Genomic DNA, 17544 nt, shown 5'->3' on the forward strand with positions numbered 1-17544 from the left:
TTCAGGAGTTGTTGTGCCTGTAGTCGTACTTTCTGTTGTAGTGCTTTCTGTTGTTGTAGTAGCCACCACAGTTGTGGTCTCAGGTGTGGTGCTTTCTACTGTTGTGGTCTCAGTTGTGGTACTTTCAGGAGTTGTTCTGCCTGTAGTCGTACTTTCTGTTGTAGTGCTTTCTGTTGTTGTAGTAGCCACCAAAGTTGTGGTCTCAGGTGTGGTGCTTTCTACTGTTGTGATCTTAGTTGTGGTACTTTCAGGAGTTGTTGTGCCTGTAGTCGTACTTTCTGTTGTTGTACTTTCTGTTGCTGTGCTGCTTTCTGTTGTTGTAGTAGCCACCACAATTGTGGTCTCATGTGTGGTACTTTCTACTGTTGTGGTCTCAGTTGTGGTACTTTCAGGAGTTGTTGTGGCTGTGGTTGTACTTTCTGTTGTGATGTCCGGTGTTGTGGTCTCAGTTGTGGTACTTTCAGGAGTTGTTGTGACTGTAGTCGTACTTTCTGTTGTTGTGCTTTCTGTTGTTGTAGTAGCCACCACAGTTGTGGTCTCAGGTGTGGTGCTTTCTACTGTTGTGGTCTTAGCTGTGGTACTTTCAGGAGTTGTTGTGCCTGTAATCGTACTTTCTGTTGTTGTACTTTCTGTTGCTGTGCTGATTTCTGTTGTTGTAGTAGCCACCACAGTTGTGGTCTCAGGTGTGGTACTTTCTACTGTTGTGGTCTCAGTTGTGGTACTTTCAGGAGTTGTTGTGGCTGTGGTTGTACTTTCTGTTATGATGTCCGGTGTTGTGGTCTCAGTTGTGGTACTTTCAGGAGTTGTTGTGCCTGTAGTTGTACTTTCTGTTGTAGTGCTTTCTGTTGTTGTTGTAGTAGCCACCACAGTTGTGGTCTCAGGTGTGGTGCTTTCTACTGTTGTGGACTCAGTTGTGGTACTTTCAGGAGTTGTTGTGCCCATAGTCGTACTTTCTGTTGTTGTAGTAGCCACCACAGTTGTGGTCTCAGGTGTGGTGCTTTCTACTGTTGTGGTCTCAGATGTGGTACTTTCAGTAGTTGTTGTGCCTGTAATCGTACTTTCTGTTGTAGTGCTTTCTGTTGTTGTAGTAGCCACCACAGTTGTGGTCTCAGGTGTGGTGCTTTCTACTGTTGTGGTCTCAGTTGTGGTACTTTCAGGAGTTGTTGTGCCTGTTGTCGTACTTTCTGTTGTAGTGATTTCTGTTGTTGTAGTAGCCACCAAAGTTGTGGTCTCAGGTGTGGTGCTTTCTACTGTTGTGATCTTAGTTGTGGTACTTTCAGGAGTTGTTGTGTCTGTAGTCGTACTTTCTGTTGTTGTACTTTCTGTTGCTGTGCTGCTTTCTGTTGTTGTAGTAGCCACCACAATTGTGGTCTCAGGTGTGGTACTTTCTACTGTTGTGGTCTCAGTTGTGGTACTTTCAGGAGTTGTTGTGGCTGTGGTTGTACTTTCTGTTGTGATGTCCGGTGTTGTGGTCTCAGTTGTGGTACTTTCAGGAGTTGTTGTGCCTGTAGTCGTACTTTCTGTTGTAGTGCTTTCTGTTGTTGTAGTAGCCACCACAGTTGAGGTCTCAGGTGTGGTGCTTTCTACTGTTGTGGACTCAGTTGTGGTACTTTCAGGAGTTGTTGTGCCCGTAGTCGTACTTTCTGTTGTTGTAGTAGCCACCACAGTTGTGGTCTCAGGTGTGGTGTTTTCTACTGTTGTGGTCTCAGTTGTGGTACTTTCAGGAGTTGTTGTGCCTGTAGTCATACTTTCTGTTGTAGTGCTTTCTGTTGTTGTAGTAGCCACCAAAGTTGTGGTCTCAGGTGTGGTGCTTTCTACTGTTGTGGTCTTAGTTGTGGTACTTTCAGGAGTTGTTGTGCCTGTAATCGTACTTTCTGTTGTTGTACTTTCTGTTGCTGTGCTGATTTCTGTTGTTGTAGTAGCCACCACAGTTGTGGTCTCAGGTGTGGTACTTTCTACTGTTGTGGTCTCAGTTGTGGTACTTTCAGGAGTTGTTGTGGCTGTGGTTGTACTTTCTGTTGTGATGTCCGGTGTTGTGGTCTCAGTTGTGGTACTTTCAGGAGTTGTTGTGCCTGTAGTCGTACTTTCTGTTGTAGTGCTTTCTGTTGTTGTAGTAGCCACCAAAGTTGTTGTCTCAGGTGTGGTGCTTTCTACTGTTGTGATCTTAGTTGTGGTACTTTCAGGAATTGTTGTGCCTGTAGTCATACTTTCTGTTGTTGTACTTTCTGTTGCTGTGCTGCTTTCTGTTGTTGTAGTAGCCACCACAAAAGTGGTCTCAGGTGTGGTACTTTCTACTGTTGTGGTCTCAGTTGTGATACTTTCAAGAGTTGTTGTGGCTGTGGTTGTACTTTCTGTTGTGATGTCCGGTGTTGTGGTCTTAGTTGTGGTACTTTCAGGAGTTGTTGTGCCTGTAGTCGTACTTTCTGTTGTAGTGCTTTCTGTTGTTGTAGTAGCCACCACAGTTGAGGTCTCAGGTGTGGTGCTTTCTACTGTTGTGGACTCATTTGTGGTACTTTCAGGAGTTGTTGTGCCCGTAGTCGTACTTTCTGTTGTTGTAGTAGCCACCACAGTTGTGGTCTCAGGTGTGGTGCTTTCTACTGTTGTGGTCTCAGTTGTGGTACTTTCAGGAGTTGTTGTGCCTGTAGTCGTACTTTCTGTTGTAGTGCTTTCTGTTGTTGTAGTAGCCACCAAAGTTGTGGTCTCAGGTGTGGTGCTTTCTACTGTTGTGGTCTTAGTTGTGGTAATTTCAGGAGTTGTTGTGCCTGTAATCGTACTTTCTGTTGTTGTACTTTCTGTTGCTGTGCTGATTTCTGTTGTTGTAGTAGCCACCACAGTTGTGGTCTCAGGTGTGGTACTTTCTACTGTTGTGGTCTCAGTTGTGGTACTTTCAGGAGTTGTTGTGGCTGTGGTTGTACTTTCTGTTTTTGTGGTGTCCGGCGTTGTGGTCTCAGTTGTGGTACTTTCAGGAGTTGTTGTGCCTGTAGTCGTACTTTCTGTTGTAGTGCTTTCTGTTGTTGTTGTAGCCACCACAGTTGTGGTCTCAGGTTTGGTGCTTTCTACCGTTGTGGTCTCAGTTGTGGTACTTTCAGGAGTTGTTGTGCCTGTAGTCGTACTTTCTGTTGTTGTACTTTCTGTTGCTGTGGTGCTTTCTGTTGTTGTAGTAGCCACCACAGCTGTGGTCACAGGTGTGGTGCTTTCTACTGTTGTGGTCTCAGTTGTGGTACTTTCAGGAGTTGTTGTGGCTGTGGTTGTACTTTCTGTTGTTATTTCGGGTGTTGTGGTCTCAGTTGTGGTACTTTCAGGAGTTGTTGTGCGTGTAGTCGTACTTTCTGTTGCTGTGGTGCTTTCTGTTGTTGTAATAGCCACCACAGTTGTGGTCTCAGGTGTGGTGCTTTCTACTGTTGTGGTCTCAGTTGTGGTACTTTCAGGAGTTGTTGTGGCTGTGGTTGTACTTTCTGTTGTTGTGATGTCCGGTGTTGTGTTCTCAGTTGTGGTACTTTCAGGAGTTGTTGTGCCTGTAGTCGTACTTTCTGTTGTAGTACTTTCTGTTGTTGTAGTAGCCACTACAGTTGTGGTCTCAGGTGTTGTGCTTTCTACTGTTGTGGTCTCAGTTGTGGTACTTTCAGGAGTTGTTGTGCCTGTAGTCGTACTTTCTGTTGTAGTGCTTTTTGATGCTGTGGTGCTTTCTGTTGTCGTAGTAGCCACCACAGGTTTGATCTCAGGTGTGGTACTTTCTACTGTTGTGGTCTCAGTTGTGGTACTTTCAGGAGTTGTTATGAATGTAGTTATACTTTCTGTTGTAGTGCTTTCTGTTGTTGTAGTAGCCACTACAGTTGTGGTCTCAGGTGTGGTGCTTTCTACTGTTGTGGTCTCAGTTGTGGTACTTTCAGGAGTTGTTGTGCCTGTAGTCGTACTTTCTGTTGTAGTGCTTTCTGTTGCTGTGGTGCTTTCTGTTGTTGTAGTAGCCACCACAGGTTTGGTATCAGGTGTGGTTCTTTCTACTGTTGTGGTCTCAGTTGTGGTACTTTCAGGAGTTGTTGTTGATGTGGATGTACTTTCTGTTGTTGTGGTGTCCGGTGTTGTGGTCTCAGTTGTGGTACTTTCAGGAGTTGTTGTGCCTGTAGTCGTACTTTCTGCTGTTGTACTTTCTGTTGCTGTGGTGCTTTCTGTTGTTGTAGTAGCCACCACAGTTGTGGTCTCAGGTGTGGTACTTTCTACTGTTGTGGTCTCAGTTGTGGTACTTTCAGGAGTTGTTGTGGCTGTGGTTGTACTTTCTGTTGTGATGTCCAATGTTGTGGTCTCAGCTGTGGTACTTTCAGGAGTTGTTGTGCCTGTAGTCGTACTTTCTGTTGTAGTGCTTTCTGTTGTTGTAGTAGCCACCACAGGTTTGGTCTCAGGTGTGGTGCTTTCTGTTGTTGTAGTAGCCACCACAGGTTTGGTCTCAGGTGTGGTGCTTTCTGTTGTTGTAGTAGCCACCACAGGTTTGGTCTCAGGTGTGGTGCTTTCTACTGTTGTGGTCTCAGTTGTGGTACTTTCAGGAGTTGTTGTGCCTGTAGTCGTACTTTCTGTTGTAGTGCTTTCTGTTGTTGTTGTAGCCACCACAGTTGTGGTCTCAGGTGTGGTGCTTTCTACTGTTGTGGACTCAGTTGTGGTACTTTCAGGAGTTGTTGTGCCCATAGTCGTACTTTCTGTTGTTGTAGTAGCCACCACAGTTGTGGTCTCAGGTGTGGTGCTTTCTACTGTTGTGGTCTCAGTTGTGGTACTTTCAGTAGTTGTTGTGCCTGTAGTCGTACTTTCTGTTGTAGTGCTTTCTGTTGTTGTAGTAGCCACCACAGTTGTGGTCTCAGGTGTGGTGCTTTCTACTGTTGTGGTCTCAGTTGTGGTACTTTCAGGAGTTGTTGTGCCTGTAGTCGTACTTTCTGTTGTAGTGCTTTCTGTTGTTGTAGTAGCCACCAAAGTTGTGGTCTCAGGTGTGGTGCTTTCTACTGTTGTGATCTTAGTTGTGGTACTTTCAGGAGTTGTTGTGCCTGTAGTCGTACTTTCTGTTGTTGTACTTTCTGTTGCTGTGCTGCTTTCTGTTGTTGTAGTAGCCACCACAATTGTGGTCTCAGGTGTGGTACTTTCTACTGTTGTGGTCTCAGTTGTGGTACTTTCAGGAGTTGTTGTGGCTGTGGTTGTACTTTCTGTTGTGATGTCCGGTGTTGTGGTCTCAGTTGTGGTACTTTCAGGAGTTGTTGTGCCTGTAGTCGTACTTTCTGTTGTAGTGCTTTTTGATGCTGTGGTGCTTTCTGTTGTCGTAGTAGCCACCACAGGTTTGATCTCAGGTGTGGTACTTTCTACTGTTGTGGTCTCAGTTGTGGTACTTTCAGGAGTTGTTATGAATGTAGTCATACTTTCTGTTGTAGTGCTTTCTGTTGTTGTAGTAGCCACTACAGTTGTGGTCTCAGGTGTGGTGCTTTCTACTGTTGTGGTCTCAGTTGTGGTACTTTCAGGAGTTGTTGTGCCTGTAGTCGTACTTTCTGTTGTAGTGCTTTCTGTTGCTGTGGTGCTTTCTGTTGTTGTAGTAGCCACCACAGGTTTGGTATCAGGTGTGGTTCTTTCTACTGTTGTGGTCTCAGTTGTGGTACTTTCAGGAGTTGTTGTTGATGTGGTTGTACTTTCTGTTGTTGTGGTGTCCGGTGTTGTGGTCTCAGTTGTGGTACTTTCAGGAGTTGTTGTGCCTGTAGTCGTACTTTCTGTTGTTGTAGTAGCCACCACAGTTGTGGTCTCAGGTGTGGTACTTTCTACTGTTGTGGTCTCAGTTGTGGTACTTTCAGGAGTTGTTGTGGCTGTGGTTGTACTTTCTGTTGTGATGTCCAGTGTTGTGGTCTCAGCTGTGGTACTTTCAGGAGTTGTTGTGCCTGTAGTCGTACTTTCTGTTGTAGTGCTTTCTGTTGTTGTAGTAGCCACCACAGGTTTGGTCTCAGGTGTGGTGCTTTCTGTTGTTGTAGTAGCCACCACAGGTTTGGTCTCAGGTGTGGTGCTTTCTGTTGTTGTAGTAGCCACCACAGGTTTGGTCTCAGGTGTGGTGCTTTCTACTGTTGTGGTCTCAGTTGTGGTACTTTCAGGAGTTGTTGTGCCTGTAGTCGTACTTTCTGTTGTAGTGCTTTCTGTTGTTGTAGTAGCCACCACAGTTGTGGTCTCAGGTGTGGTGCTTTCTACTGTTGTGGTCTCAGTTGTGGTACTTTCAGGAGTTGTTGTCGCTGTGCTTGTACTTTCTGTTGTTGTGATGCCCGGTGTTGTGGTCCCAGTTGTGGTACTTTCAGGAGTTGTTGTGCCTGTAGTTGTACTTTCTGTTGTAGTGCTTTCTGTTGTGGTAGTAGCCACCACAGTTGTGGTCTCAGGTGTGGTGTTTTCTACTGTTGTGGTCTCAGTTGTGGTACTTTCAGGAGTTGTTGTGGCTGTGGTTGTACTTTCTGTTGTTGTGATGTCCGGTGTTGTGGTCTCAGTTGTGGTACTTTCAGGAGTTATTGTGGCTGTGGTTGTACTTTCTGTCGTTGTGGTGTCCAGTGTTGTGGTCTCAGTTGTGTTACTTTCAGGAGTTGTTGTGCCTGTAGTCGTACTTTCTGTTGTAGTGCTTTCTGTTGTTGTAGTAGCCACCACAGTTGTGGTCACAGGTGTGGTGCTTTCTACTGTTGTGGTCTCAGTTGTGGTACTTTCAGGAATTGTTGTGCCTGTAGTCGTACTTTCTGTTGTAGCGCTTTCTGTTTTTGTAGTAGCCACCACAGTTGTGGTCTCAGGTGTGGTGCTTTCTACTGTTGTGGTCTCAGTTGTGGTACTTTCAGGAGTTGTTGTGGCTGTGGTTGTACTTTCTGTCGTTGTGGTGTCCGGTGTTGTGGTCTCAGTTGTGGTACTTTCAGGAGTTGTTGTGCCTGTAGTCGTACTTTCTTTTGTAGTGCTTTCTGTTGTTGTAGTAGCCACCACAGTTGTGGTCTCAGGTGTGGTGCTTTTTACTGTTGTGGTCTCAGTTGTGGTACTTTCAGAAGTTGTTGTGCCTGTAGTCGTACTTTCTGTTGTATTGCTTTCTGTTGTTGTAGTAGCCACCACAGTTGTGGTCTCAGGTGTGGTGCTTTCTACTGTTGTGGTCTCAGTTGTGGTACTTTCAGGAGTTGTTGTGCCTGTAGTCATACTTTCTGTTGTTGTACTTTCTGTTCCTGTGGTGCTTTCTGTTGTTGTAGTAGCCACCACAGTTGTGGTCTCAGGTGTGGTACTTTCTACTGTTGTGGTCTCAGTTTTGGTACTTTCAGGCGTTGTTGTGGCTGTGGTTGTACTTTCTGTTGTGATGTCCGGTGTTGTGGTCTCAGTTGTGGTACTTTCAGGAGTTGTTGTGGCTGTGGTTGTACTTTCTTTTGTAGTGCTTTCTGTTGTTGTAGTAGCCACCACAGTTGTGGTCTCAGGTGTGGTGCTTTCTACTGTTGTGGACTCAGTTGTGGTACTTTCAGGAGTTGTTGTGCCTGTAGTCTTACTTTCTTTTGTAGTGCTTTCTGTTGTTGTAGTAGCCACCACAGTTGTGGTCTCAGGTGTGGTGCTTTTTACTGTTGTGGTCTCAGTTGTGGTACTTTCAGAAGTTGTTGTGCCTGTAGTCGTACTTTCTGTTGTATTGCTTTCTGTTGTTGTAGTAGCCACCACAGTTGTGGTCTCAGGTGTGGTGCTTTCTACTGTTGTGGTCTCAGTTGTGGTACTTTCAGGAGTTGTTGTGCCTGTAGTCATACTTTCTGTTGTTGTACTTTCTGTTCCTGTGGTGCTTTCTGTTGTTGTAGTAGCCACCACAGTTGTGGTCTCAGGTGTGCTACTTTCTACTGTTGTGGTCTCAGTTTTGGTACTTTCAGGCGTTGTTGTGGCTGTGGTTGTACTTTCTGTTGTGATGTCCGGTGTTGTGGTCTCAGTTGTGGTACTTTCAGGAGTTGTTGTGGCTGTGGTTGTACTTTCTTTTGTAGTGCTTTCTGTTGTTGTAGTAGCCACCACAGTTGTGGTCTCAGGTGTGGTGCTTTCTACTGTTGTGGTCTCAGTTGTGGTACTTTCAGGAGTTGTTGTGCCTGTAGTCATACTTTCTGTTGTTGTACTTTCTGTTCCTGTGGTGCTTTCTGTTGTTGTAGTAGCCACCACAGTTGTGGTCTCAGGTGTGGTACTTTCTACTGTTGTGGTCTCAGTTTTGGTACTTTCAGGCGTTGTTGTGGCTGTGGTTGTACTTTCTGTTGTGATGTCCGGTGTTGTGGTCTCAGTTGTGGTACTTTCAGGAGTTGTTGTGGCTGTGGTTGTACTTTCTTTTGTAGTGCTTTCTGTTGTTGTAGTAGCCACCACAGTTGTGGTCTCAGGTGTGGTGATTTCTCCTGTTGTGGTCTCAGTTGTGGTACTTTCAGGAGTTGTTGTGGCTGTGGTTGTACTTTCTGTTGTTGTGATGTCCGGTGTTGTGGTCTCAGTTGTGGTACTTTCTGTTGCTGTGGTACTTTCTGGTGTGGTATTACCTACAGTTGTGGTCTCAGTTGTGGTACTTTCAGGAGTTGTTGTGAATGTAGTCGAACTTTCTGTTTTAGTGCTTTCTGTTGTTGTAGTAGCCACTACAGTTGTGGTCTCAGGTGTGGTGCTTTCTACTGTTGTGGTCTCAGTTGTGGTACTTTCAGGAGTTGTTGTGCCTGTAGTCGTACTTTCTGTTGTTGTACTTTCTGTTGTTGTGGTCTCGCTTGTGGTACTTTCTGTTGCTGTGGTACTTTCTGTTGTAGTAGTACCTACAGTTGTGGTCTCAGGTGTGGTGATTTCTCCTGTTGTGGTCTCAGTTGTGGTACTTTCAGGAGTTGTTGTGCCTGTAGTCATACTTTCTGTTGCTCTGGTACTTTCTGTTGTAGTTTTGGTCTCTGGGGTGGTGCTTTGTGCTGTTGTGATCTCACTTGTGGTACTTTCCACTGTTGTGGTTTCCACAGTTGTGGTGCTTTCTGCTTTTGTGATCTCGCTTGTGGTACTTTCCGCTGTTGTGGTACTCAGAGTTGTGGTGCTCTCTACTTTTGCGGTCTCGGCTGTTGTACTTCCTGGAGTTGTTGTACTTGTGGTCGTACTTTCTGTTGTTGTAGTTCCTACAGTTGTGGTCTCAGGGGTGGTTCTTTCTGCAGTTGTGCTATCCACAATTGTGGTGCTCTCTGCTGTTGTGGTCTCAGCAGTTGTACGTTCTGGAAATGTTGTGCCTGTGGTTGTAATTTCTGCTGTTGTGGTCTCACCTGTGGTGCTTTCTGTTGTTGTGGTCTCAGTTTTGATATTTTCAGGAGTTGTTGTGCCTGTGGTCATACTTTCTGTTGTTGTAGTGCTTTCTGCTGTTGTGGTCTGGCTTGTGGAACTTTCTTTTCCCGTGACACTGACAGTTGTGGTGCTTTCTGTTGTTGTGGTATCGGCTGTTGTAGTCTCAGTTGTGATACTTTCTGTTGTTTTTGTCTCGCTTGTGGGACCGTCTGTTGATGTGGTGCTTTCTGTTGTTGTAGTAACCACATTTGTGGCCTCAGGGGTGGTGCTTTCTGCTTTTGTGGTCTCGGTTGTGGTGCCCTCTGTTGTTGTGGTACCCACAGTTGTGGTGCTTTCTGCTGATGTGGTTTCGGCTGTTGTACTGTCCGGAGTTGTTTTGTCTGTGGTCGTACTTTCTTTTATTGTGGTGCCCAATGTTGTGGTCTCAGTTAAGATGCTTTCTGCTGTTGTGTTCTCGGTTGTGGTACTTTCTGGAGTTGTAGTCTCCATAGCCTTACTTTCTGTTTGTGTGGTTTCCATTTTCAGTGTTGTATCCACTTTTTCTGTAAGGGGCAGTAAATATATTTATACATTTAAACTGGAAAATGTTTTAAACATTTTAATTTATTCATAATTTCATCTGCTATTTCACAAATATATATATATTATATCATATTTGGGAATCCGTGTTTCACAAACTGTATAACTTATATACATGCAACTCATTACAGATCTGATCTGGTCATTAAAAACAAAAAACATAATTTTCAGATAACACATTAAATTACCAGTGTCCATTTTTGTAGTATCTATAAATGTAGTTGTTATGGTTGAAGTGGTCTCCATTATGATAGTAGTATAGAAAGTGGTATTGTGCTCAATATCTGGGAAAAAAAAAAAAAAAATTATACAATTGATAATATTAAAACAATATACAATTACTCAGACATTAAGAAAACACACACACACACACACACACACACACACACACACACATATGTATATGTATTATTTGCTTACTAATAGCAAATCATAAACAGAAGTCATAAACAGAAGAGACCTCTAACTGCACATTTTAAGTTTTTATTTTTTAACTTCTTTATATGCAGACACACATGCTTAAGATGGATCTTGTCATGTAATAAATCCTGCAGATGGAAAATTAGCACATTTCATTACCAGTTGTAATGTCCATCGCTGTGGTTTCTGTGGTTAACATTGTCTTCGGAGTGACAGTAGTATAGGTAGTGTTTGTGTTCCTTACATCTGAAAAATATTGATGCACTGTAAATCAACAAAGCTTCATAACTTGTGTAAACAAGGGAAGATGTAAATGTATTTACCTGCACAGTAAGCCAAAGAGCAGAAATCTGGTTTCACAAACTCATAAACATAATAATTGTCAGGGCAGGCTTTGACTTTAATGGGATTGGATTTGAAATAGCAGCAGTTATTGCTCCAGTGACCGCAGACATCTCGAGTGACCACCCCATCCTCAACTGTTGGATGTCCTCCTTTCAGCCACAGTGGAGCATGAGTGCCACAACTGTCCTGATCAACACATGTGTCTGGCATCTGAACACTCTGACCATCAAAAAAGAGTCGGTACCAGCCGTTCCAGCTGACCTCACAGTCACACATTATTTCAGAGGGATATTGATTGTTGGTGGCTCTCCATGAATCATTCAGATTATTGTAGTTGTTGCAGGGGTCCGCTGTTATTGAAACATTAAAATAATGTTTGTAAATACTTTGTAAATTTCCCCTAATAATGAAATCCTAGAATCAAAACTCTTCATCCTCTTCGAAATGTTACTTTTTAAATGATTTTCCAAAACTGAACTACATATTTATATTATTTATTTTATTTTTTTACTAGTATAATTGTATAAATTTCAAAAATGTATGGCAAGTATTAAACACAAATAATTGACTGCTCTCATTCCATTTACGTCAGTATTTAGTAGATGCAGCTTACAGTACAACATTACCGTCTTGAGTCTCTATCAGCTTTTCACATCTGGCAACTGTAATTCCCCCCCTTTGCAGAACCATTCAAGGTCTGTCAGATTGCATGCATGGAGATTGGGATTTGACAGACTTTTTCCAAGGCCACCCATACTGTAAATTGACTGAGATCTGAACTCTGACTTGGTCACTCAATGACATTATTATTTTTGTTTTTCAGCCATTGGCTTGAAATTTAGGGTCATTGTCTTTTGTTTTTTAATTATAGATTAAACTGTATACTAAATGATTCCAGTGATTTGGAAACATTCTTGTATCCATGCCTTGGAAACCTACTAAAAGTTGATTTTTTCTTCATGATGTAAATTATGCCAAATTACTGACTCACCAGCTACAATCAATTAAAATTCCCTGCTTGCACAAGTGTTCTTTAATACGTACTATTTATTATTTATCATATTAAAGGTGATGAATACTTAAAAAAAATCAATTCGTTTTAATTTGTGATTTTAGAGATTTTAAATGTCAAGCACATTTTTGGAATATTTCTACATTGCTCCAATTCATTTCCCCAGACCCTTTTTTACTTTTGTGATTGAAAACAATGCATCTGCACTTATATTCTGCAAACAACTCTCTAACAGTAATTATGCAGACTTGAATCAAAATCACAGCTGCACATTACACACACATACTTTACATGCAGTCAAAAACTTGGATCTGGTCTGACTGCATAGGTTTGCTAATCTGAACAAAAATACTTCAGAAACATTTCAAAAACATCACATTACCAGACGAAATAGCCACGGATGTCATTTCTGTAGCTGAGGTTGAGAAGGTATAGGTGATGTTGATGTTCCTTACATCTGAGAAAAGTAAAATAAGATCAAAATTAAATCAACAAAAATGCAATTATGACTTAATTATGTGAAAAAATGATTGTAAATATATTTACCTGCACAGTATGCCAAATAGCAGAAAGATGGTTTCACAAACTCATAGACATAATAACCTCCTGGACAGGCTTTGACTTTAATGGGATTGGACTGAAAAGCGCAGCAGTTATTGTCATAGTGTCCACAGACATCTCGAGTGACCACTCCATCCTCAGCTGTTGGATGTCCTCCGTTCAGCCACAGTGGAGCATGAGTGCCACAACTATACTGATCAACACATGTGTCTGGCATCTGAACGCTCTGGCCATCAAAAAAGAGTCGGTACCAGCCGTTCCAGCTGACCTCACAGTCACACATTATTTGAGAGGGATAGTGATTGTTGGTGGCTCTCCATGAATCATTCAGATCATTGTAGTTGTCGCAGGGGTCCGCTGTAATGGAAACATTATAATAATGCTTGTAAATATTTGTAAATTCATATTTCAATGCTACACACCATTACATGTAGGGGAGAGCGGGGCACAACCTAACGCTTTTTGACTTTCTCAGTTTGTGTAAATCTACTTATGGTTCAGAGTATTTATTTTTTCCCACATTAATTTCCCACATGTCTAGTACAATTATGTGTTTTTGTTTTATTAATACAGTATATACTTTTTTATTGATATACCCCGAAAGAATGGAAGTGAAATGTGACAACATGCCCCATAGGTGGGGTACATTGTAACATGTGTGGGGCACATTGTAACATGACATATGGCAGCTTAAAATGTTATCTGATCTAATAAAAAAATATATACAAAACAAACTAAAATATTTTCTAAATAAAATACAATTAAAAAACTTTTTCATATAAAATAATGGCAATTTTTAATAATTAAATAGAAACTCATTTTTGAGTTTTGACTATGAACACATGAAAACACAACATAGTTCAAAACAAATACATAATTAGTAATTTCTGGACATTGACTCTCAGTCTTTATTCACCTTTTTCTCACGTTTTCTCAATAAAATTAATAAAAGTATAGAATATAATAGCATATTTCTAATAGGGGCACATTGTAACGCAGTGTTACAACATGCCCCCGCCTGCACAACTGGGATTTAAACCCTGCTAGTGTCTTCTGCTAGTTAGCGAAGCATTAAAGAACTATCTCAACTGTTAAATAACATCTTGGAGATTAAAATAATATCAGATTTGTCTTATTTTAAATAAACACAAAAAATAGAGATGAAAAATTAACTTAAGTAAGAAATTTACTTTTGCTATGGTTTAATAAATGTCTATGGATATCTTCCAAAAAAAAAAAATTTTGGCGGATTTTTTTTTTCTATATAGTGTTGATATGGCAACTAGTAAATAAACAAAGTTCCGTCATCCAAGCATGTGCGGAAGTATTTAAAACAAGCGTGTTACAACTAACCCCGCGTTAGGTTGTGCCCCGCGCTCCCCTACTATTTAAAATTAGATAAAGAATGTCTTGCATCTCTTGTAACATTTTTTTATTAAACATTTTTTAGCCTAACATTTAAGTATTGATAAGTATTTTAACGTGTTGGTTGCCTAATGTTTTAAAGTATTGAAATGTGGAATGTGTATCTCATGATGTCATTGTGACAGAATGATTGACAGTTTGTGGTGAAATGATGCACACGCCTACACTATGTGGTTTTCAAGATGAAATTCCATGACGCAGTGTACATCCAGATGCATACACCGTATTGTGACATGCTCAAAAAATATGTTCTTTATTATGACAAACAGTACATACTTTTAGGCCATAGTTTTAGGGCAAATTGCAACACAGCACAAATGTTGTCACGATCCGTGCATTTATCTGAGACATAAATGATTGCACTTTTAAATAAACTAAGTAGTGGGGAACTTCTGATTCCATTAATAGTTTTTCCCGTTTCACACATACTCCGTTTGCAGTGCATATGCGGTGCGTATTTTTTCCCGTACCCATGTTAACAGGTCAGAGGTTTCACACAGCACGCGGATGCGGTCCGGCGATCCGTTCCAGGAGCGATGCGTAGCAGTGCAGCGATCGTTTCTGCACCGAGGGCCCTATCTTGCACCCAGCGCAATTGACTTTGTACACCGATGCATATATCATTCCTATTTTGCACCCGCGCACAGCAGACTTTTCCCTCCACAGACACACGCCAGTAAACTAGGGAATGAACTTGAGCTCCTGGGGGCGGTTTAGCGCAAAGAGGAGGCGTGTTTTGGCACAAACATTCCCTGGTGCTATTTTGCAGGTTTAGAAAACAATTCTGCCACTGACCAGGAAAAACCTAGTCTAAAGTCAGTGGTGCGTTATTCAGATGCTATTTTAAGGGCGCATGCTTGGCCATAATCAATGTAGCGTGTGCACAACGCCCATACACTTTGCTTATCTCATCTACACACAGCCGCAGCAGTTCTCATTTTTGCAAATCATATATTATTACAAGGAACACAAGAGGGAAATCATTGTGGTGTCCATGAAGATGTGAAAAATTAGCCAAAAATCGAGCTTACACATTTACCCAAATTATTATACGCCTGTTTAACCGAAGCTAATTTGGGTGGGTTTCTCCCATCCCCATACAATGTCACTTCTCTGTCAGTCTCCTCAGCTGTGAACCACTCCTGGTCCGCCCTTATAATAGCAATCCGCCATGGAACAAGCGCGCCTGCTCTTAAAGGGAATGTGAGATGTCGCTCTGATTGATTTATTTCACGTTACACCCAAACCACACCTATGAGTAATGTATCTACTTCAGACCAACCCATTTTAGATTTGCGTCGGGTGCAAGAGTGATTTATCCCGCCGGTATAATAGCAACAGCGCCCGAGACCCGCCCACAAAGTTACTTGCGTTTTGCGCTTGATACTTGCGTTTCAGATCGTTAAAATAGGGCCCTCTTACTTTAGCCAACTTTTTTTTTATGCTAAATGTACATATTAAGCTAAAAGATATTAAAAGTGTCTCTACTATTGTACTATTGAAATAACATGTCTACCATAAAGTTCCACAATGAAGATCTTTTTTTTTTTCACATGCTTTGTTTGTCTAATAGAAAGCTAGAGATAGAAAGGGTGATCAGTATTAAAACTGGTGAAGATGAACTATAAGTGTAGTGTTATTAGAAGAAGATGAATGGAAAGAATTACCTGATTGTCCATCAATTATTTTACCTTTAAAACAAACAAATAAAAAATATAAGAACAATGGTTTCATTTTGAAAGATGATACAGTCAGTTCACTTATTTGAATATACTGTAGCATCATTCCAGCCTCATGTAATAAAACTTCAAAGTAAAAAACACTCACCAAACAGCAATATTGAAACACACAATGAGAATAGAAAACTCATTGTAATAAACGGCACCTCCTGCACCTGCACACATGAACATAAATGTTTCTATATTTATTGTATTACATGTAGTGTTGTCAACACATTTTTAATAAAACATATTTTTTGTTATCTTATTTATTATCTATTACTGTCTTATTTTTTTGTATATTTTAGTGTCCTTTTTACATATGTTACATGTACTTACCATAGTAATAACGGTAAATTATGCATAATTACATGCAACTAACCCTCAACCAAATCCTACCATAACCCTATAGTAAGTACATGTAGTTGCGTAATATTACTCAGTACTTAAATATATAATTACACTGTAACAATGAAACTTTAAAATAAAGTGTATCCTATTTTTTAAATATTATTATGGTGTAAAATTATGTTGTTCATTGTCCCTTTGTGTTAGTTAATGCATTGACTAATTTAAACAAATTATTGTAAAGTGTTACCAAAACTTATAGACTTTTTAATAATAATTTAGAGCTCAAAGTGATAAAATGAACTAAGTGACATTACCTGATACAAAAAATGTTGCTTCACAAATTTCAAAACACAGCAACGCTTAGTTAATCCAGTTGCAGAATACAATGAAGAATGAACTGCAGGCCTCACAATCTTATGACTGTATTAAGTGTGGGTGGACCTTTTCTTGATGGTTTGACAACTCTAACAATACCCCACCTCCAACAACAACAACATTTCTTTCCCCATGTTGCATGACGCCAGTGTTTCTTTGTACACCTGCTATTCAGAAACACATTTTTTTTAGTCTTGAATAGATGAACGTAGATAAAACAAAACTTATATATTTTTTAATAATAATTTAGAGCTCAAAGTGATAAAATGAACTAAGTGACATTACCTAATACAAAAATGTTGCTTCACAAATTTCAAAACACAGCAACGCTTAGTTAATCCAGTTGCAGAATACAATCAAGAATGAACTGCAGGCCTCACAATCTTATGACTGTATTAAGTGTGGGTGGACCTTTTCTAGATGGGTTGACAGCTCTAACAACACCCCACCTCCAACAACAACAACATTTCTTTCCCCATGTTGCATGACGCCAGTGTTTCTTTGTACACCTGCTATTCAGAAACACATTTTTTTAGTCTTGAATAGATGAACGTAGATAAAACAACTAAGACAATCAAATGAATCTGAATTATGAGGATACTTGTTCCCAAAATCATTACAGTATTTCAGCCTGTTTTACAGTTTGCTTTTACACATTTAGTCAAACTAAGGTTAATCTTCTTAAAACAGTTAACATAGCCACCTCAAAAGTTTGTATTTTCCCTAAACATTATTGTAAATATTTGATGGTTTAATACAAATCACATACAACATTTTATAACATACTAATTTTACACAAATTCATCCTATCCAAGTTTCAATTAAGCCATATCTCCACAAAGTACATTTTATTAAACTACACAACAGTTATGAGTTCCCTTTATATGAATAAGTTACCAGAAGAATAAGAAGAAAAGAAAGTGGAAGAAGTGCAATTGGCAGAAAAAAGGAGAAGAAAGTGTTGATAAGGAAGAAAGAGATGATGGAAGAAAAATATGAGATGTATAAAAAGGAGAAGAAGAAGAGAGAATAAGAGTGGAGGGCAATGGAAGAGAAAGATGATGTGTTGTAAGAATTGGAAAGAAGAGATATAGAGGGTATAAACGAGTTCATCTAACTTATGAATCAGCAATGAGGTCTTGAGGTGATCGTACACAAGACCTGACTTTATACAGTAAACGACTCATCCTCTTTTGTTTTATTAAATGTGTTATTGATATGAAATTCTGCTTATTTACTTAATTGTGCAGTGAACCTGAGCTTTTTTGCTGTATGTTTCTGTATTAATTGTTTTTGAGATCATTAAACTTAGTTTGGAGAATTTGTGAAAAATCAATTGAGAAACAACTTTTTATGACATTATAAAACCATAATGACAAATTGCTTAGAATTTAAATCTATTATGGTATTATGGTATTTTTGTGTGGGGCAAAATGCTGCCTCTTTTTACTTCCAATCTATTCAAAGAATATTGTCTGCTTTGACTAGGAG

At 40.5% G+C, this 17544-nt stretch overlaps 1 protein-coding gene across 1 annotated transcript in view; it reads right to left on the reverse strand.

The window, feature by feature from the left end:
• LOC307146692 (uncharacterized protein) overlaps window positions 1-16100 on the reverse strand; it is a gene marked incomplete at its 3' end in the record, with an annotated part of 42819 nt that extends 26719 nt beyond the window's left edge. The window contains exons 1-8 of the mRNA XM_079850902.1: window positions 15993-16100; window positions 15433-15503; window positions 12170-12566; window positions 12006-12080; window positions 10590-10961; window positions 10426-10512; window positions 10035-10130; window positions 7506-9809 (exon numbers count right to left, since the gene is read on the reverse strand). Coding sequence (XP_079707028.1) covers window positions 7506-9809; window positions 10035-10130; window positions 10426-10512; window positions 10590-10961; window positions 12006-12080; window positions 12170-12467 — 3232 coding nt within the window. The 5' untranslated portion in view covers window positions 12468-12566; window positions 15433-15503; window positions 15993-16100. The remainder of the gene's footprint in view (window positions 1-7505; window positions 9810-10034; window positions 10131-10425; window positions 10513-10589; window positions 10962-12005; window positions 12081-12169; window positions 12567-15432; window positions 15504-15992) is intronic.
• Window positions 16101-17544: the final 1444 nt, after the last annotated feature.

Source organism: Squalius cephalus, assembly GCF_949319135.1.
Source record: "Squalius cephalus genome assembly, chromosome: 19".
Lineage (NCBI taxonomy): Eukaryota > Metazoa > Chordata > Actinopteri > Cypriniformes > Leuciscidae > Squalius > Squalius cephalus.